Source organism: Lepisma saccharinum, chromosome 20 (genome assembly GCF_977018435.1).
Source record: "Lepisma saccharinum chromosome 20, izLepSacc3.1, whole genome shotgun sequence".
In the NCBI taxonomy this organism is placed as follows: domain Eukaryota; kingdom Metazoa; phylum Arthropoda; class Insecta; order Zygentoma; family Lepismatidae; genus Lepisma; species Lepisma saccharinum.
Window position 1 is genome coordinate 69,686,702 of NC_139248.1, and position 22,794 is coordinate 69,709,495.

General features: G+C 37.5%; 1 protein-coding gene across 3 annotated transcripts in view; it reads right to left on the reverse strand.

Annotated features, from left to right (window-relative positions):
- The window catches only part of Pten (phosphatase and tensin-like protein), a 70,736-nt gene extending 49,087 nt beyond the window's left edge, over window positions 1-21,649 (reverse strand). For all 3 annotated transcript variants that reach the window (XR_014443820.1, XM_083141590.1, XM_083141589.1), the window contains exons 1-4: window positions 20,946-21,649; window positions 19,401-19,530; window positions 15,207-15,381; window positions 13,718-13,825 (exon numbers count right to left, since the gene is read on the reverse strand). Coding sequence is in view for 2 of the 3 variants with exons in the window: in XM_083141590.1 (XP_082997716.1) it covers window positions 13,718-13,825; window positions 15,207-15,381; window positions 19,401-19,530; window positions 20,946-21,213 (681 nt within the window). In the remaining variant the exon portion in view is untranslated. The remainder of the gene's footprint in view (window positions 1-13,717; window positions 13,826-15,206; window positions 15,382-19,400; window positions 19,531-20,945) is intronic.
- Window positions 21,650-22,794: the final 1,145 nt, after the last annotated feature.

A 22,794-nucleotide genomic window follows, 5' to 3' on the forward strand; every position in this document is an offset into this window, starting at 1 on the left:
GTAGTGCTGCTGAAATGCTGTAAAATATTTCTACTACAAATATCATGACGAACACTAGTGTAATACTAAAATTTTATTTCATCTGTAGCATTTTACAATTACAATTGTAAAATGTAGTTAAAAAATTGAATCTGAGGTTAATTCATTTTATTTATTGATTTACTTAAAGTCTCAGATGCAGTACTGAAAGACCATTTTACACTGAAACTACAACGGAAAAACAACAACGAAACAAGACATAGAAAAATATTATTGTACGTAGGCTATTTGAAAATAAAATTCAGTTTCGCTGGTATGAGCGCATGGGTTACTGCAACGTCCCAATGCATGCGCAGAAGTATGCGGTCATGTCACCCCAAGTGGTCGGATACTGCATTCAGTGCCTGGTGTGCAGCAAGCGGAGGACGATGGCTGGTGTAATTACTCCTCCTGCAAAATACGAGGTTCACGGTGTGATCCGCTGTCTTCAGGCTGAAGGATTCAGATGGGCAATTCAGAACAAGAGGCAAGGCATGATGTCCTGAGGGATTGTTTTAGTTCACGATAATGCCCACCCAGCCACAGCCGCAGTCACACAAGCCTTGCTTCAGAAATTTTGATGGGAGGTGTTTGACAACCCTCACTACATCCCGGACCTCGCACCAGCAACTTTCATTTGTTCACAAAGATAAAAGTGTGATTGGGGTCGCAGAGATGTGAGAGCTGATGGATGGAGTTCGGGAGTGGCTAAGTCCTTGGCGGCAACCTTCTTCGACGATGGCATACAATAGATGATGCCACGCCATGACAATTGCCTGAATTCAGGTGGCAATTATGTTGAAAAATAGCACATGCGTGTGCGCAACTTTTGTGCACAATAAATTTTAGTTGCCTTTATATCCGTTTTATTTTGTGCCTCCCAGAGGTTGATTTTTGAATAGCCCTCGTAGTTACATGCACATTCTTAACAAGAAAAGATCAATATTTGGAGGCAGGTAAATATATAAGCTGGGAAGACTGTACAAAAATAGATCGCTGTAGACGGGAGAGCTTTGTGATGGAGTTGTGATAGAGCTTTATGTTGCACGTTGGCAATGTGGGTACTCATAGATGAAATTCATTTTATTTTATAAGCATATTAGATACCTTTGAAGCCTATTTTCGATGTCAAGGTTTATATTATAGTCAGTTAGCACTCAATTGTATTTGGTATTATGCTGTTACACATTTAATGTGATTAGTTCTATGTCGATGAGAAACTTGGCCCAATAAATTAAGAGTAGTATTTCAAAATAAAATCCTTACAAATATATTTCTACCTAAACGTGAGTGGACAAGGTTACATAATTTAGAACTGCATATTTTGTATTCATGTCCAGACAATATTAGTATAATTCAATCAAGAAGACTTAGGCCACGTGGCACGAATGGGAGGAAAACTGAGTTTACAGGATTCTTGTTGGGAAACCTGGTGGTAAGAGACGTGCAGATCAAGATGGAAAGTTATAACGTTGAGATGAACCTAAAGGAAATCGATAAAGACTGAAAAGATTGGATTGATCTTACCCAGGATAGGAACAGATGGAAGGCTTGTGTTGCTGCAGCCATAAACCTTTGGGTTTAAGAAGGATAGAAAGAGTGTTAAGTTAGTTAGTGCCACGTTGAGTGTACATACTTCTAATGCAGGCAAACTAGGACACACCGTACACTCCATGCCTATGTGCATCTTTGCACAACCGCAAGTAGTTGCATGGAGCACCATTCAGGTTCTATACGGATGCAAGGAAATGCAGTTGCATCAGATCTTGGCCGGTTCAGTAATCAGCAAACAACTCTGAGAATCCAGGTCAAATAGAAAAAGTAGAAAAAACAAGTCCCAGTCCAAAGGGAACGTTGGAGATTGCTATCCTGCCTGCCCATACCAGCTGCATTAACACCATTATCGGTAACAGTGAAATTTATATCAGTCCACCATAATATATGTATACATATATCATGAAATTCTGCCACATCATGAATCAACCCTGGGACCCCTTGGCAACAATGTGTCAGCCATAACCATTCAGCTCTGGGAGAGAAGTAGAAAGGTTAGCATGCAATGTTAATTCGATCTTATCCATTGTAAACTATACCTATTCTAACAATACTTTTCGAGAGAGCACCTCTTCTCTCGTCTTCAAGTGAATGAATTGCGTTTTGCTGGTGATGGAACAGAACTGTGCTTTAATAAAAATCCGCTGCTCCAACTAACTACTCCAGGCACCCACCAGAATTCTGTATCAAGTTTTGCCCCGTTTATGCTACTATTTCTAAGGCCCGCTTTAGACTAAAGCATTTCCATTAACCTTTTTGCTAGCATAAATGGTGTGTAAGTGCTTCCAAAAATCTTATAGCAGGTAGTACTTTACATGGAAGCATTTCACGCAAAATTTTGGTGAGCTTTTCCGATTACAATGTATAATATATACAACACAAAAAGCACATCGAGTTACACCATCTATGGTGAGTTCACATTGTTTACAATGGAAACAACTACAATATTCTTCCATACACGTAGAGAAACATAACGATATAAAGCATGTATTTAAGCAGCCCCATTGATTTGTACCTAAAACCATTTAATAGGAAACCTTGTTCCTCTCGGTTGAATAGTTATCGTTTTAAAGTGATACATTGTTTACATGTCACGAGGCCGCCATTACATCTGCACTCTTATCCTAAAGGTCGCTTCCGATTTGAGATTAAAATTAACCGATATGCCATCTGATGGGACTTTCAGGAACTACTCTAAGTAGGATACGTTGTGTTGAAGTCGTTTAAAGCATGGGGAATATGCGAAAGAGTAAAGTCGGTCTACTGTTCAGGTTCTTTTGTGCTCTAAATCGTTTTATGGGTCAGAACAAATGAAAACTTTTCATGTATTTCCATCCCGTGGAATTAACAAAATTAAATTTGTAAATAAATCAGGGGAAATGTAATTGATTGACAGAAGATTGGCATGGGGAATAAAACTGTAATTCGGCAAGGAAATTACGAAGAATCCACGAGTCTATTCACTTTATTTTTCGAGAGATTGCCATGAAAGTAAAGTTTTAAATTGTACTTTATAAAAAAAAACTTTTTTTCTTTTTCGAAAAGTCATCAAGCATCTTACCCAATGTATTATGTATGTGTGAAATTTGGAACAGGTGCAAGTCTATTAAGAGAGAACGATGAAAATAGTTTGAGAATCAATTAATCTCACATGTAACCAGAAAAAGAAAATGGAAATGCTAATGTTGCTGCTTCCTTCAGTACGATGTCCTTTTTCAGTGAGGATAGCCTGGTCATGAAATCGTGAATATTATCGACAAAGAACTGCAACAATATGTTCGCAATTTTTCGTGCCATCTTTTCAAGTATAGGTCAATTTCAATGTCTTTATTTTCAAATAATTTTCGAGAATCCCAGTTACAACATGAGGTGCAGATGATACAGCACTGATTTGAAGAACCAGTGCGTATACATTAGTTTCGTCTGCGTTTTCCAAGTTATTTTTGCCTATCATAATTAAATGCTTCGTTCTCATCACAGCTTCACCTTCGTTAGAGTTCCTGGAATTCACATCTGTGACGGTTGATATATACTTACATAAATATCATCCCGCCACAGTCACTCTCTTCTCTTTATTTACGAGAGTAAGATATGTCATGCGCCAAAACAATTCATGGATCATTACGTGATGTATCAAGTTGCGCAGTTTTTCGACAGAGGCCGTTTGCTGCCTCGAGTCGTCACTCGCGCATGCGTAATAGACTCGTCGTTTGACCAGCGGTCGGAGCTGGGAGAGCGAACAGTCACGATAGAGATCTCTTACACGCGTTGCCCAGGACAGACCAGGATTACTCGCCAGCCGGAGCGGAGAGACGAACAGGTATATACAGTAGTTCGCGAAACTGGAGCCCGACCTTTTCTTCCCCTTTGTCGCGTTTATGGCATGGCATTGTAGCTAACGTTATACGTTTGAGCAGCCCATTTCGTCCTAGTCATCAGGACTTTTTGCCATTACGTAACGGGGAAGGAAGAAGGTCGATATGGGGCTTTTGTCAAATTCATTGTATTAACATGCATACGCGAATTGTGTAGTAACCGATTAATCCTTCTAAATTGTTGAGCCACTTATTTTTGAATTGGTTATTACAAAGAAATCAAGTAGTATTAAATCATATTTTTTTTGTGTGTCTCTCCACTCCGTAACCGGCTGGAACATTGCGAGTACCCCCTTTTATTTGATAACCTGATCAATGACTTGTTTCGGCAACATCTCGAATACTTTTTCCACAATTGTTGAGACGTACTTCATGACAGGGTGTAGGTATTTATATTTGATTGTTTTAATATTTGATGAAGATTTGGGAAGGGATTGAATACATATATATATATATACAAACTAAATTTTGGGGAGAGATCATTGTTATTTATTGTAAGTTGTTTAAATTGGAACTATAAATAAGAAAGGATAAAGTAGGGAATAAGCGAAGGTGAAAGTAGTACTTGGAGGTTCGTTTAATTCCAATTTGTAAACATTTATAGACTCAGGGAATTTTCATTGAACTGTTACATTTTGCATAATTTAAAATATTAAAAATATTGTTCTGATAAAGTCACTGTTACCCTTTTTACAAAAACTAATCTGTCTATGAATAAAAGTTTGTTTAAATGGAATATTAATTTTGATCAATTCAAAAAATAGACTAAGTGATTATTCTTTTGCAAAAAGGACTAGACGTAGCGTAATGTAGTGGATTGGAGAGAATTTATCTGGGTTGTTTAAGGGCGTACGTAATTTTCTTGAGAAGGGGAACTAGACGATTCCCCCACTTCTCAAGAAGTTTACGTTAACCCAGATTGCATGCATTCGGCGATTTAAGTTGTTTTTGTGTCCTGGAGGAAATCAAAAAACGAATCGATCCACGAAGTTCAGGGTCCTACACTGGGCCGGGCGAATTAACAATTTACAGTAGCAGTTTCTACAACGTTGTACGTTTCAATATTGCCTTTTTGAAAATTTTGGGTATCGGGTAGCCACGGTACGTGCAAAATTGAAGCGTAATTAAATAAATAAATAGTATTCGCCACAAAAAGATGGTAGCAGGCATGGAGAACTTTAAACTGCCGAGTGTTTCTAGATTTTTCTAATTTATCAAAAATTTGTATTTTTTTTTTGAATTCTTTGTTATATATTTTTTTTGGCAACGTGATGGCACATATGTTGGAAACTAGTACCTTTAGTCTTGAATTGCCGACTACTTTGATTTCTTCACGTTTCCGTAGCAAATCATTGGAGACCATACCTCAAAGTCCTGACCCACAAACACCACGTTCTGTACTTAATCCTCCGCAACAAAACGCTTCACCTTTGCAAGCGTCTCCACAGTTATTAAGGGATAATGTAAGCCCCTTTTTGGGATTTCTTAGGAAACCGTTTCCTTCGCCAGATTTATCAGAAGTTCAGTTACAGCTACGTTATAACACTGTTGCATATTTGTTAAAGGATTTGTTAGTCACAGATGGGTCAAATTTTCATCTTTTGTATAAATTTCTATTGATGGTACAACGAGTAATTAAATTACAAATTTTGGACACTGAATCCATTCTTCTGGAATGTATACCAAAGACAAGCGGCCCTTTACGTCTTTGTTGGCTTGATTTTCTACATAATAAGCTTCCCTGGCCAATGTTTAAATGTGCTCTTTGGCAGCGTTTTGTGTCACGCCAAGCTCTTAGTGACTTGATTTCTGCTTATGTCACTCGTAATCAGGAGAAGGCGGAGAGTCTGTACTTTTATTTGCTGGAAATTATTGATGCCTCCAGAGTTTTGGAACTAGCATGGGCTGATAATCGTTTGCTTCGTGAAATATTAAACAATTTATCAATGGATACGCGTATCAGATTAATTGGACAGCATACACCTTCTACCTTACAAGAATTCTTAGATATTTCTAGAAATATTTGGACTATCGAATTACAAGACGGGATTCCATTTCACTCCATAAAGAAGCACCTTGTTTCAAAACGTCGACTAAATCGTCATACAGGGCGTTCCCATCAGACCTCCTTAACTTCACCCTTATGCGTTAATGTTCAGGACATTTCAACGAAGCATATTTCTTCTGGCCCTGCGGTGTTAGAGGATGAAACGAAATTGTCATGTGATACTGTTGTACAACCTGCGATTTCAGATGGGGACACTCAACCTCGCAATACACAAATTTCATATAATTCACCGCTTACTTCAGATCCTTTGATACCCTTTTGTCCCGTACTATTTGCAACTGTGGGCGACCGTTCCGTTCGAACACTTCTCGATACAGGAAGTTCTGTTTCGTTGTTGTCTCGCACGTTATTTAATTCTCTTCGTGATGTATTACCGCCCCCTCAACCTAGTCACATAATTTTAAATGATGTCCACAATAAGACTCTGTCTTTAACGGAAAAAGTCCTAATACCTATCAAACTGGAATTTTTGTCTTGGAAATGGAACGTTTGGGTGGTGGATGATTTACCATTTCCCTTGATATTGGGAAGTGATTTTTTAGTCTCACATAGAGTTACAATATCTTTTCCGGATAATTTAATTTCCTTCCCTTACTGGCCGGAGGGTGTTGCATTATGTACGTCGGAGGTTTCTGAACACGGCATTGAGGATGCAAGTGCTAAGGTGGACGGGTGCATCCTGGATTCCCACGTAGTACAACTGAACAAACTTTTTTCAATGTATGACGATGTTGTAACTGAAAGGGTGGGAAAGTGTCGTCTTGGCCCTTTTAATATCCCCCTTAAGACAGATATTCCGGTTCGTTCTCGCCCTTATCAATTGAATCCAATTCAATTACAGGAAATGCGTGACAATGTGGATAGCCTTATTAAGGACGACATCGTGGAGAAATGCCGTTCGGCCTACTCAAGTCCTTGTTTCCTTGTTGATAAACCTGACGGTTCTAAGCGTCTGGTGTGCAATTACAAATCTATAAATACCTTGATTTCTTATGATGCATTTCCTCTCCCCCGGATTGATTTACTCTTACAGCACTTACAGGGTGCCTCTGTTTTTTCGGTCTTAGATCTCAATAAGTCGTTTCATCAGTTGCCCTTAGATGAACGCAGCAGAGACCTTACAGCCTTTTGTACCCCGTGGGGTCTATATAGATATAAAAGGGTCCCATTCGGGATAAATTTGGGAACGCAATTATTGGGTAGAGCCTTAGAGGAAATACTGGGGGAATTTAAGTACAAGTTTTTAGTCAACTATGCAGACGACGTCCTTATCTTCTCCCCGGATAAGGATACACATTTAAAACACTTACAATTGGTGCTGCAAACGTTCCGAGAGGCGGGTCTCACGGTTAATCCTTCCAAAAGTGTTTGGATGTCTCCCCGTATTAAGTACCTCGGATATATTATTCAAGAAGGACAATTACTTTTGGATCCAGACAGGGTTAACAGTATTCAAAATATCCCTGCTCCAAAGTCACATCTTGGAGTAATGAAGGTTCTTGGCATGCTTGGGTATTATTCCAAATTTTTACCTAATTATTCGGCATTAACTACCTTCCTCACTGATAAACGCAAGAAGGATGTTCCCTTCGTTTGGACTGACGAAGATGAGAAAAAGTTTAAAACCTTAAAGTAAGCATTTATTAATCATACCGTTTTAGCTTTGCCAGACTTTACAAAACAATTTGTTTTACAATGTGATGCTTCTGGGTTAGCTTTAGGCGCTTCTTTGAATCAATTGGAACCAGATGGATCTTTGCGTCCTATTGCATTTGCTTCTAGAAAACGAACTCCGTTGGAGCGTAAGCAATCCATTTATGAAGCCGAATGTAGTGCCATAGTGTTTGGATTTAAAAAATTCGAAACGTATCTAACCTGTAAACCTTTTCTCCTCCAAACAGATAATCAGGCTTTATCTTGGTTGCTTCAGCATCCCGAGCAATATGGAAAATTTGGTCGCTGGATTTTGTATTTATCTCGTTTTTCTTATCATACACAGCATATTACTTCTAAACAAAATCCAGTGGCGGATTGTTTATCTCGGATGTATTCTCCTGTTGATTTTCAATTATCTTCTTCACAGATTCAATCTACTCCCATGGTATGTTTAGCACCCAAATTAGCGTTAATTCCTTTTTCAGCCTCGGATATTCGTCACATACAATTACAGGATAAAACATTACAGGAAATTCGACGTCAAATTCAGACAGGACAACAGGTAAAGCATTATTCCTTGTATAAGGATCTCCTTGTTTGGAAACCACCTAGATCTACTACAACCTGTATTGTTTTACCTAAGATTCTACAAAACATAATATGTAGGTATTATCATGATTTTCCCTTAGGCGGTGCACATTTGGGGATTGCAAAGACACTACGCAAAATCATGTCACTCTTTTGGTGGGAAGGTGCACATAAAGATATCAAAGAATATGTTAAGTCATGTGACTTGTGCCAAAGGGCTAAATTGACTGTGGGGAAGCCACCTGGATTTCTTTCTTCGGAAATCATTCGACATCCGTGGAGACGTCTTTATATTGATTTGGTAGGACCCCTGGTACGCTCTGCAAAAGGAAATGTATATATACTTGTGGTCGTGGACGCATTTTCTAAATGGGTCTCACTGTTTCCCCTTCGAGCAGCCACTTCCTCCCAAATAGTTGATAAACTACGTTCCTTGTTCCTTTCTTTTGGAAGCCCATGTGAGTTGGTGTCAGATAACGCATCATATTTTCGTTCAGCTATTTTTAATACATTCCTTTTTGAAAATTCTGTCAAACATATTTACACTAGTGTACATTATCCTAACCCCTCTCTAGCTGAACGCTTTATTCGTAATTTAAAATCAGCTTTAATATGTTACCATTCAAATGATCATCGTAAATGGGATGTTACCTTACAACAAATTGCCTTCGCCTTCAATAATGCGTATCATGAGGCTACCAAATCATCTCCCGCAAAGATTCTATTTGGTAGAGATCTTCAGGGTCCCTTGGGTTTTTTTTGGGAATTACAGGGTGAACAGGACCTAGGTGCCGATCCTACTCAGGATCGTGCTGTTCTTTGGGGGGAGGTTTTTCAGAATGTAGTAAAAGCATGGAATAAACGTCAGAGCCTATATGATCCGCATCGCCAAGCAGTTAAACTAAAGGCTGGGGATCTAGTACTCTATAAGGTCTTTCCAAAAAGTAATGCTTTGAACCATGTGGCTGCAAAACTAATGGAACGTTGGGCGGGACCTGCAAAAATATTGAAGTTGGTAGGCCCAGTTACCGCTCTTCTGGTTGACCCGGAAACTGAATGCCACCTTCGTAAGATGCATGTTATGCATCTTAAACCTTACCATGTTCGAGATACGTCAGATATTAATATTTTAAATGATCTAGATGATACAGTTTCAGAAGATAACATTGATCTCGGGGCTTGCTTAATTAATCTTCTTGACTCCAGTCAGGAAATTTCTCCATTGGAGCGGAATTTTTCACGCGCTCCTGTAAATGATGAAAGGATGGATTATGAGAATCATAGGTTGATGGCGACAACTTCAAATCAGGTCACAGGCAATATACCTACTTCTAGTGTTTCTAGACTTAATAAACAATGCTATAGATGTTTAAAATGGGGCCATGTTAAGGCTAACTGCCGTGTTAAATTACCGGCCAATGTACGGTCCGGAGGCAAATTTAATCAGAGCATTAATAATGATCGTAGACAATCGGAATATAATGTAAACAACTAATAACTTTATGCATTAGACGTATAATGTCACCTTCTGGTAGAAATGTACATCTGTATATGTTAATCATATGGTATTCTTCTTCTTCTTTCCTATAATTCTTGCTTTTTCCTTCTTTTCTCCTCTTATTAGTAAATTTTGGTTTGTATTTATTTTCATGTTATCATTTCGTGGAGAATTGTACCGTGATGACCTACTACACCTATTGAGCATATCGACATCTTCATCGAAGTGCCCTGCTATCAGATTCTGCCTTTTTGCCTGCAGTCATACGTCACAGTTGTCTATCTGGAGATCTTCGCTTATCAACTGCACTAGAAAAAATGGATTTAAACTTTCTTCTACTCAGATCGTCACCTCTGCATCTCTTTGACCCCTGATGGAAAAGGATTCTAGTACGGATACTTGGGATTAGTACCGATTGACTCTGGTGTTCCTCAGGTATGTTTTGCAGATAGTGTTTTACGACGAAGAAGAAATTACGATATGTAATGTGCACTTTGTGACCAAATTTAAGAAAAATATGCCGCATCGTGACCTTAGTGTATTGCCTTAAAAGACCTCTAGTGATGATACTTCCATTGATGGCCATGTATTGAAGTATGTCTTTTGTTATAAAACGAAATTACCTTGTTCAAGAAGATGGAATGGTTTAAGGATTCCTTGGGATTGAATTATATACACGTCTTGCCTTGTAAATGTATGAACTGTATAGGATGTTCCCGATTACAGGATTAAACATCCCCTTTTCTTATATGGATATTTTCGTCGAGTTTTTTTCTCTTCCTTGTGTAACTTGTGCAGGAAGCATAGGGATTCTTAGAAGATGATTGTAATTATATATGAACATTTATTAGGATTTCTGTCACCAGGAACTTGTATTGTGCGAAATCATACAATATATTGGGTAAAATTTATTTCAACACCATGGACTTAATGGGATTTTATAAACTTGAAATATATTTGTAGTGCAGAAACTTGGTTAAACAAAAAGCAGGACACCTTCTTTAAAATTTCTTTCAGTGATATATGAAATTGTGTGGTGCTATATAGGTGTTCCTCATTGAAATATATAAGTGGGATATATATATGTATGTATAGATATGGGCTCATAATGCCTCTTATTATTACTAGTCTTTCATTATCAGAGTACTATAATATATTTATTTATTGTCATTTATATCTTGGGATACATTCTCCCAATATTTATTCAGATTAACCATATGATATTATTTTAATCTTGTCTTATAGACTTTTAGACATATTTATTAAAATGAGTTACTTGCTATATTTGCGGAGTGGATCTCCTCTAATGCATTGTTGAATGGTTGCCACAAGGATGTGTATATTTCTGTATTATTAGTGGCTTGTATTTAATCATGAATTGGACCTCATTTGTCTATATATATAATTAATTCAATAATTATGGGTATCAAAAAATTTTTCTTGGGTATTGTAATTCATTATGGGAGAAATTGGAGAAAATTTGCAAAAAACAAACAAAAAACAAAAAACAAAAAGAGTATATCCAAATATATAAAAAAAAACTTAATTGCTGCAATTTTAAGAATATGTATTTAGTCATTCTAGGGGTGTAATTTTATGGTTTTCTATTGTTAAATTTATGCCTGTGTGACCTGGATTTTTCGGAGCAGAGGGAGGTTGTGACGGTTGATATATACTTACATAAATATCATCCCGCCACAGTCACTCTCTTCTCTTTATTTACGAGAGTAAGATATGTCATGCGCCAAAACAATTCATGGATCATTACGTGATGTATCAAGTTGCGCAGTTTTTCGACAGAGGCCGTTTGCTGCCTCGAGTCGTCACTCGCGCATGCGTAATAGACTCGTCGTTTGACCAGCGGTCGGGAGCTGGGAGAGCGAACAGTCACGATAGAGATCTCTTACACGCGTTGCCCAGGACAGACCAGGATTACTCGCCAGCCGGAGCGGAGAGACGAACAGGTATATACAGTAGTTCGCGAAACTGGAGCCCGACCTTTTCTTCCCCTTTGTCGCGTTTATGGCATGGCATTGTAGCTAACGTTATACGTTTGAGCAGCCCATTTCGTCCTAGTCATCAGGACTTTTTGCCATTACGTAACGGGGAAGGAAGAAGGTCGATATGGGGCTTTTGTCAAATTCATTGTATTAACATGCATACGCGAATTGTGTAGTAACCGATTAATCCTTCTAAATTGTTGAGCCACTTATTTTTGAATTGGTTATTACAAAGAAATCAAGTAGTATTAAATCATATTTTTTTTGTGTGTCTCTCCACTCCGTAACCGGCTGGAACATTGCGAGTACCCCCTTTTATTTGATAACCTGATCAATGACTTGTTTCGGCAACATCTCGAATACTTTTTCCACAATTGTTGAGACGTACTTCATGACAGGGTGTAGGTATTTATATTTGATTGTTTTAATATTTGATGAAGATTTGGGAAGGGATTGAATGCATATATATATATATACAAACTAAATTTTGGGGAGAGATCATTGTTATTTATTGTAAGTTGTTTAAATTGGAACTATAAATAAGAAAGGATAAAGTAGGGAATAAGCGAAGGTGAAAGTAGTACTTGGAGGTTCGTTTAATTCCAATTTGTAAACATTTATAGACTCAGGGAATTTTCATTGAACTGTTACATTTTGCATAATTTAAAATATTAAAAATATTGTTCTGATAAAGTCACTGTTACCCTTTTTACAAAAACTAATCTGTCTATGAATAAAAGTTTGTTTAAATGGAATATTAATTTTGATCAATTCAAAAAATAGACTAAGTGATTATTCTTTTGCAAAAAGGACTAGACGTAGCGTAATGTAGTGGATTGGAGAGAATTTATCTGGGTTGTTTAAGGGCGTACGTAATTTTCTTGAGAAGGGGAACTAGACGATTCCCCCACTTCTCAAGAAGTTTACGTTAACCCAGATTGCATGCATTCGGCGATTTAAGTTGTTTTTGTGTCCTGGAGGAAATCAAAAAACGAATCGATCCACGAAGTTCAGGGTCCTACACTGGGCCGGGCGAATTAACAATTTACAGTAGCAGTTTCTACAACGTTGTACGTTTCAATATTGCCTTTTTGAAAATTTTGGGTATCGGGTAGCCACGGTACGTGCAAAATTGAAGCGTAATTAAATAAATAAATAGTATTCGCCACACATCGCATTCGCAATATTTAAGAATATCGTGTAATTTAAAGGTTTCTCCTCCATAGCAGCCATGACAACACGCTGCTGTTTCGTACTACTGCTGAATGAATCAAAGAGTTATCCTACTTAGAGCGGCCATATTGGAAGCGACACTAGCGCTCAGGTGGTAATTTTAATCGCGAATTAGCTATGCTACGAAAAATGCTACAGAAATAGAGCCAGTTCTATGCTTGCTTGAGAAATGCAACGAAATATATCATGGCATCTGAAATGCCATAAGATGTTTTACTTTACATGGTAGCATTTTGATCATGGCGTAAATGTTAAGAAAAATGCTTTCATCTAAAGCAGGCTTAATTTCTGAGAAGAAGGGATCATATTTGCTTGAATTCTATACTGGGATGGCCTTAGGGTTTTGGACCATCTTGTACAATTTGCATTGGACTCGGTGAAGCCTTGTGAAACTGGTAAACACAACACGAAAACAATTTATCTACAGTACAGCTTCTAATAACGTTTTTTCTTAATGAACTCAGAAATAACCAAAATGTCAATTAACATATTTTACACCAGAGCCCTTCAATTAATAGATGATTATGGGCTGAAACTACCAGGGCAAATTTTTACACATATATTTCTATGATTATCGTCCTATTGAAATGATATTTGATTCTATATACTCGAGTATCATTCTTGAGTGTGGAAGACTCGAACGAGTATGGTCCCATGCAGGACTGTAGTCACTAACATTTTGCGAATAAGTAGGAAAGAAATAGCTCACATAAACTTACACACTTACCTTTTTATCACGAGTTCTCATTTGGCCATAATAATTTAATGCTTCAGCAGCAGTAGGAAACTGTTGGCTATGCAACAAGTAACAACATACCATAACTCCTGTCCGACCCTGTTGAAAAAAAAAATGAATCTTAATTACAATGGAACGGTCCATTTTAAGAGGTAAGAGCTAATATTGATATAACAGTGACAAACTATTATAGCACATTTCTGGAGTCTTATTATGCAAAATGATTGTTTCTTATTTTCTGACTCAAGGTTTGGTTCTCTTACTTAATAAATGAAAACTAATGCTCTGGTTAACTAAAAACATGAACCTAATTTGATAGGTCTACATAGTTGTAATGTAAAACTTATCCGAGTTAAGTTAACACTTTCACGTGTAGTAACAACAAACATTTATGGAACCACAGCTTCAGTTGATATTATTGGCATAGAACTACATTTTTAGATTTAAAATCAAAGCATGATATTTGTATTAATCTAATAACTAGGATTCATATTTTTATGATGTCACGTCATTTTTCCTAAATCCTGACTCATATCTTAACATGTTTCTAGCTGGTTCATTTGGTGTTTTAAGTCCACTGTATGCACAGTAAGGCTAATCAGGACTGGACCTACAGTTTAAAGTGGGATCCGTACCACTTGTGCCTCCACCGAGTATCGAACCTGGGACCCCTTGATTACAAGGCGAGGACGCTACCACTGCGCCATTAGGGAACATGTTTCTAGCTGATTTTAGTGTTAACCTAAATGTATCACTTTTACCATATTTTCAGATGAAACACTGTATAAAAGCATATTTTGGGCATATATAAGAGTTATTAACACTTTACCATATACTGGGTCAAATGCAAAGAAATTTTGTTTACTTTCAATTATTTTGCATATATGTCAGGATCGAAGTTGTTGCACCCAATTATTAATTAATTATATGTTCGTTTGTCATGATTGTGAAAAGTGTGGGATCAGGGTGGCCACTGTATGAACCATGATAAAATTTCAGTATAATTCCAGGTTTTCAAGGCGAACTTTCCAAAATTCAAGGGTACATAAACACATGTTCTTACATATTAGCACCACTCACCACCCACACACATACACATAAATAATTAACAATATAATAGGTCTGAGATTCCAATGTATCCAAAAATTCTAATTCTATTAAATTAAACTGTATATATAAATATTTAATTTAAGGTGTGGATTTTACATTTGCCATTTCACACACATCGAAACACATCTACGTATATAAACACAAGTCACGAAAGATACGAGACATTGATCTAATTTAATTCTACGAGAATTTTCTTTTATTTTCCTCGCAACTTTCAGTTTCCTTCCCCGATAAAAATAAAAGCTAAACTGAAAAACTTTCCTTGGGACATTTGTAAATGTATGAATTCATTTCGATTAATAAAAGTTGCAATTTGGCATGTCTACGGAGTAAAATTCACGTAGAATTCATGCATAATTCCCGTACTTACCTTTCCTGCTTTACAGTGAACAGCAGCAACATTTCTTGGATCTTTCGTCAACCACTCGTGAACGTCATCACAAAAAGGTCTTATCAGCTCCACTTTGGGTGGATTGTGATCATCAAAAGCATATTTTGCAACCCTCTGGTGGAACTTGTTAGGATCGTATGACCTCTCAGAGCACCTATTGGGGAAAAATGTCGGTTAATAGGCATACCTGTCAAAACATTTTTACTTTTCATTCATTACTGTCCCTATGAAATGCAAGGAGGTTATATATAACACATACTATTGTCGGGACGCGCTAGCAAGCGGCGTGGGACCACCCACTCTGGTAACTACGCGCTGTTGCCGGATTGACCTACTTCAGGATTTTCGCGAGCCCACAGAAACATGAGGAAGGCTGAACTACTGCAGCTCCTTATATTACACAAACCCCAGTTCCCCATATATCGAATAGACAAGCTTGCAGAAGAAGCGGGACATACGGTGGTCCGTCTCCCGCCTTATCATTGTATGTACAATGCAATCGAACTTATTTGGGCACAGGTCAATGGGCTGGTAGCACAGAAGAACACTTTGCCACCTTTTACACCGTCTAAAATTTTGCAATTGTCAGAACAGGCTATCGGGGATGTGACAGCAGATAGGTGGCGTTCGGCTATTGAACACGCAAGGAAGATTATTTCCGAAGCATGGGAAAAGGAGGGAGTTGAAGAGCAGCAAATGGAGGATTTTGTAATTTCACTTGGGCAGAAAGACAACAGTGACAGTAGTAGCTCAGATGAAGATGTTCCTTTACCAACCAACCATGAAGATGATCTTGGGATAGCGCCACTGCAATGGTAGTCAGTAAGCAAAAACAACTGATTCTTTAACTACTATTTCTGTTCTTTCATTCATTTTTTATGTTTTTACATACAGGTAGCTCAAAGCATTAATAACACATGTACCAAATGTATCATTAATGTTAAGGAAATCGAGCAATTGCCAAGCGTTTCGTTGTAATTTATTGAACTCTGTATCCAGAGCCTGTATTCTCATATAGCTCCAAATTATCTCACTTCACGCACCCACATGTGCCTCCCCGATGGCACAGTGGTAGGGTAAGTGTTGTCGCCTTGTAATCAATTAGTCCTGGGTTTGATACCCTGTCGAGGCACATAGTGGTTCGGATCCCACTTCCAACTGTAGGTCCATTTCAGATTAGCCGTAGTGTGCATAAAGTGGACTTTAAAACACCAACTCAATCAATCAATTCACACACAATTGATTTGTTCTTGATAAATTCTTCTCCGTAATACAGTAACTCAGTTCTGTAAAATTCTGTTTTGGAGGTGAATTTTTGTAGGTTCCTCAAAATATAATTTAAAAACGTGTTAACGAAACGAAGTTGTACGTAATTTGCCCTAATTTTCAAGAAATACATTTCATTGGACGTTCTGAAGCTTCAACAATCGCGGCGTGACAAAGAAGGCAAAGAGAGGCGGCATGAAATCAAAGGAGAACGATTTGCCACAGTGTTGTTCATAACACAAGACGCATTTTCTTTTGTTGGTAATTGTGATACGATACAACATAAATAAAAAGATGCCGGTAGCTGATGCTTTCAATGTACCTTAATAAAAACACAACAAAGGTTCTTTCGGTGAAGGTTTTCGGTTGCTGTGTAGAACAGGAAGATAAAATGTTTCATGCTTGCCAACAGCTGACTAGCCTGTCCGTGTGTTTGTGCGAACGTGGCAACGTAGAAAATCCCCCAGCCACATGGCAGCCAACGAGGAGACAGAATTTGGTCACGTTCTGCCGTTCTGCGTTCTGATTGCACGCCGCTTCTTATCGCGTCCGTACAGTAAGTGCCAATAATTATGTATGGAGCAGATACTTTGGCAATGACAGAGAGAGACAAAAGAAAGATGCAGGCAGTGGAGATGAAATTCTTAAAGTGTATATTGGGGAAGACTAGAAGGGATAGAATAAGGAATGAGGAGATCCGACAGACAGTGGGTGTGGTGAAGCTTCAGGACAGGATAGATCAGGCAAAGATGAGAGGGTTCAAACACATGAAGAGAATGGATGCAGAAAGCTACCAGTAAGAGCTTACAATGCACAAGGAGTGGGAATAAGGACAAGGGGGAGACCAAGATGTAGGTAGAAAGAGCAGATAGTGGAGTGTGTTAGAAGAAGTGGACAAGATTGTAACACAGTGGAAAGAGAGGAATGGTGGAAGACCAGAAGAAAATGGGAGGCGTTTGACTTCTACGCTGACCCAGGCAGGAAACGGCAAAGGATAATGACGACTGAAGTTTCAAGTGACCACTCACTGTTGAAGATATCTAAATATTAATAGGCAAAGGCATTTGCTCAAAAATCCTCTCCAATAACAACACTGAAATGATTGATTGCAGCCCAGTGACTTTTATTATTCCAATAGCATTGTAATGTTAAGTGGAACCTCAGCATGTTAAGATTTGTGGCAACAAAATGTATTCTGTATTACAAATATCCACACAACATATGGATATTCTCCTCAATGCAATCGAAGGAAATTCCGAATGTTCTTCAGAATTTCGAATATTTCTGAAACAATTATTTTCCTGTAGTTTACGGTTATTACAAGCATAAGAAAACAGTTTTTCGTTGTGACGTTTTAGGAGAACACACGCTCCCTTCATCAGACATTTATTTTCATTTTGACTAAAGATACAGTTATAACAATGGTTAGCAATTATTTAAAACAAAAAGAATCCATTTATATAATGAATGTTGTTAATGTTACATTGTTGTAATATAGCAACTTAACTGTGAAAAGAATCAATCTGTTTTATTTTTATTTCAGATAAAAAAAATTTGATCACATTATTTTTTATTTAAAATTATGAATCCCAAAAAAGTCTCTTAATGTTTTCTGTTACATTAAATTTTAAAGATGGTGGCTTACTCCATTTGCGAAAAAGAAAACTCCATACTGGATCTATGTTACCATTTTCCTTATTTAATTTATTCCAGTGTTTTTCTGCAATGAACGAAGCTTCCCAGACATTCAACTCTATGTTTCCCGTCAATCTTTTTAAAACCCTTCTCTTTTTAATCAAATGCTTCTCTTAGATGATGTGAGCTAACAAACCTGTTCTTGGGTTTAGATTTATAATGTCCAAATCATGTTTGTGCCATCTTATTGCCATTTCTTATGATTGTAATAACCGTAAACTACAGGAAAATAATTCTACAATGCAAGCAATGCGTACATACAAGAAAAACTGAAAGACTGGCATATGCAGGACCTTAAGGCAGTGAAGAAGTGAATAGTAATAATAATGAAACTCTGACAAGTAAGAAGTGTTGGATTGTTTCAAGGTTACCCTATATAGAACAAAAAATAAAATCTGGATACAATTCCAGGTTTTCTAAAACTAATAATTTATATGTTTCCTAGAATATCTGAAGGTTGCTCACAATCCTTGCATCCAAATGACAAAAAAATATTCCATAATTTCGTTCCTTGCTATTTATGAGTCCACTTTATGCACAGCTAGGCTAATTTGCAGGAAGTGGGAGTTCACGAAGTTTTGTAATCTTCACAAATCACACACAATTTCATTCTTTGCCACCAGGTAAGCTTCAAATCACATTTAAATTAAATTTTCGTATTTGTACACATTGCTTGTATTGTGGAAGTATTCCTCATGTAGTTGACCGTTCTTACAAGCATGCAAGAGTATATGTCTGGTGAAGGAAGCATGTGTTCTCTTGAAATTTTACATCAAAAATTGTGTTTTTGTGCTTGTAAGAACCATCAACCACGAAAAACATTATGCTGGGTCTATTCTTTTTTTGTACATTCTGAATTTGTGCGTTTACTCACTAAATATATTCACAGTATAAAAAACTTACGTGAGTGAGTATAATAGTCGTAACAATCCTTTTTTATATACTTTTTATACTGTGAATACTCTATTGTTTTACTGAAATTAACCTGTCTGCTCTCAGCATATTTTACAAATCTTTAGTTCCACATAAAATTGAATACTGTTCTCCGATCTGGTATATGGCATGCTCCTCAAATTCAGGCAAACTAAATTATTTTCTAAATGCCTTCTTGGCCATTGTTCGTCACCAAATTCCATCAACAAAACACTTGCAAAATTCTGAAAATGTTAAATATCCATATTCCTCACAATAGACACAAACAATTGTACTTACAAATTGTAGATCTTATAGTGATCCTTGTGTTTGGATTCTAGGAACTTCACGACGTCATCTATGTGATTCCTGTACATACTCTCCAGCTTGACGGCCGGAAAGCCCATAGCTATCAGGTTATCTCTGATATCTGAATGTCAGGTTAAAGAATGCAGGTAATCAACTCAAGACGGACAACATTAAGTAACAATGTGATGCAATTACACAGAGAACATTGACACAATAATGCCAGGAAATGCTTCATTATCATTTTTAAAGAATATGTGCCCCTACATCTCCTAAATGTGACTTTATGGCTCGCTGAACTATACTTTAGGTGGCCCTTGACCAACTGCACCCTCAAGAATTACACTGAATTATTGTTTAATCAATAGATTTTGATGTTTTATGGAACAAAATTTTGTTTCTGGAAACCTCAAACAACAGATATATACTTGATTCCAAAGTTGGCCTCCGTAAGAAAAACAAACATTCTATCTCGAAACACTTTCACCTTTGGCACCGAGCGAATTTTCTGTCTTCAGCAAGGTAGTGGTGTCATTTCCTGCCATGTTGGACTTTACATATTTTCTTTGGTTTCATACGTTCATACGTTTTAAACTTCCATTCACCAAATCATATGCTTTTTTGTACATTTTCATTTATACATCAAGTAAAGTTTTGAAATTAAAATATCATTTGCGCAATTTGATGAATGTTGACTTACCTAGTTTTTCACTCCTGGCCCTTCAAAATTATACCAACACCAAACTTAGCACTCCTAACAAAGATTGCTATTGACGTTGAACCTACTCTAACAATGAAAAATGGGTCTACTTTCACCAGGTAGTAAGAATAGCAGAAAGTGCTGTAGACCAGAAATCACATAATCAGGTGTTGGAACCTGACCTGCCTAACCTAACATTGAAAGCGTTTGGGAATGTAATACCCCTTCATACGTATGTCACGTGACATGTAAGTGTAGCAGTTCATATCAGAACATCTTGCAGTATTTTTCAACTCCATGGTGTGCAAAAAAAAAGTACTTGTTTATTGCACAAAAAAAAATCTCCAAACTGTCGTGAGCTAGACACACGTCAACAATTAATGAACATGTGCATGGCCAATTTAAAACCTGGTGAAAGTAGTTGAAAAGCTAGCTTTACCAGCTCCGTAAAAATAAATGTGCTCATCCAGGGAGGCTAGCACATGTCAAGTGAAGTCCACATGTCTTGTGAATCAATAGCAAACTTTTGAATGTAAAGTGTTCACATAGGAAAACTATTGCGAGCTGTACTATTCAATGCTTCATATCTACAGGAGCTTGCTGCAACAAAATGACCTTCTTCAGAACCAAAAGACTAGTCAACATAATTACAACCATGTATATGTATTTTGAATAATACTGTACATGCTGACTTTCACAATACTACGATAAGGTAAAATACATCCACGAATCATAGTAAGAGACTTCAGCTAAAAAGACCTTTCAAGGGAAAGACCAATGATTAAAAACAATCTAACCCAATCACAAAACTGATGTACACAAACAATAAAAAAGGATACATGTGAGGTCCAAGTTAAATCCATCTTGAGTATATCGTTTTCGACTTTTACTAACAAGATTTTTGATTGGATTCGTAACTTTCATGTTTGACATTGTATTTGCCATTCTCTTGTATCCTGTATACTGGCAGTTGTCCTTTGTGCATAAGTCCAGTTCAGGTTCTCCTTGCTCCTCCACACAAACATGGAGGGGGGTTGCTGAAACTGACAATTGCTCAGATTTTTCACTACTCAGTCTCGACTTCCTACAAGAGACACATAAACCCATACAACTGCAACACCTCCACAGTATCTAGGAACCGAGGTTAAGATTGATGCCGCTGGAGCCATCAGTACACATACTATATTTCATCGCCATCCACATGTAACTTCTTTTTAGTTTAGAATACACTACAAGTACTTGAGATTCGTGTGAACACATCCGGGGCAAGTACTGGTAAGCTATATGTCAGAATTATCATTAAAATCACTTGCGATACAAAGGAACTGACCCGTAGATTCACAATTCACACTTTTCCATAAAATTTTCTAAAAAAAACTCTCACTAGGTTAGGATCGCTTTAAACAATGTGAAATCATCTTCGTTTCTTACGCCGACGTTTCTATACTATAGTTGCTCTTGAGTTAATTGCTACTTTTCACTCTATCGCTTTGTCTTCTAACAGCGGCCATTTCCGGAAATATACACTCTCCGACAACAGCGCCGTTCCCATTTGTCGTGAAGGATGACTAGCTTAGTTGCTTGTCTTGGTTCTTTTGACTTTTCCGTCGCATTTTGATGACTGGGTGATGACTACTGATCATTTTGATGTTGTACTGATCAATTTGATGTTCATGACAATGGATAATAAAAACTTTTCTGAGGACAGTGTGTGAGATCTTGATATAAAAACAATATTTCGTTAAAATTTCATTTATTATCACCGCAGACGTTACAAAATTATCATTACATGCAAGCTTTCGAAGTTTCTGAAGCGTCGTCGACATTGGTGAAGGTGGGCTCAACTTGGCGGGGCAGGAAATTTTTAAAATGCTGACGTTCGGGACAGGAAAAATCCGTCATTTCCCGACAAAGTCGGTAAATAGATGATTTAGCACTTTTGGCTAATTGCGACGATGAGGATGAGTGAAGATATAGTGAAATTAATGAAGGATCAAGGATCGGGAATCGAAACCGGGCCCTTTCCGTGGCAGCGTGCTGTGATAACCACTTCGCCACAGAGGTCGGCAAGAAAATACAAAAAAAAATACCTTCCTGGAGATGAGGCCTGCTCGAAAGGTTTATAAATAGAAATCATTATTCGCCGCAGATCGTCGACTTGCTAGAACACAGCAGTAACGGCTCGGACAACCTACCCTTGCAATACTTTGTAAAAAAATATTTATATTGTATCGAAGGGAGGGGTTTGCTGTTGATACGAGGGAGAGAGATTTGTAGTTGATGTTCTTCCTCCCAGATTCCTTGGATTACAGCGAAATTTCTCCATGTCAGGAACAGGGAAAGACATCGCTCAATTCAACTTCATGTCATGTTTCCTGTTTAATGTGTCACAGTTCATGTGACACTCCTACTAATTTTCTATTCAAGATTGTCAATAACTCACGAAATTATTGCACAAAGAGGTGAGTGAAACAGGAACCTCACATCAAATCATTCATTAAAAGAATGGACTTGTTGTATTAGGGGTAATACAGGGACGGCATTTACTACCGAGTGCTTTCTTCAGGCATAATATGGTATATTTGAATTTGAATTTGAATTTAAAATTTTGGGAGCGTCAGCACTTAGGCTAATTTGCTCCCGTCACATTATACGGGGTCCAGCCCCTTACCATTACAAATTACAACT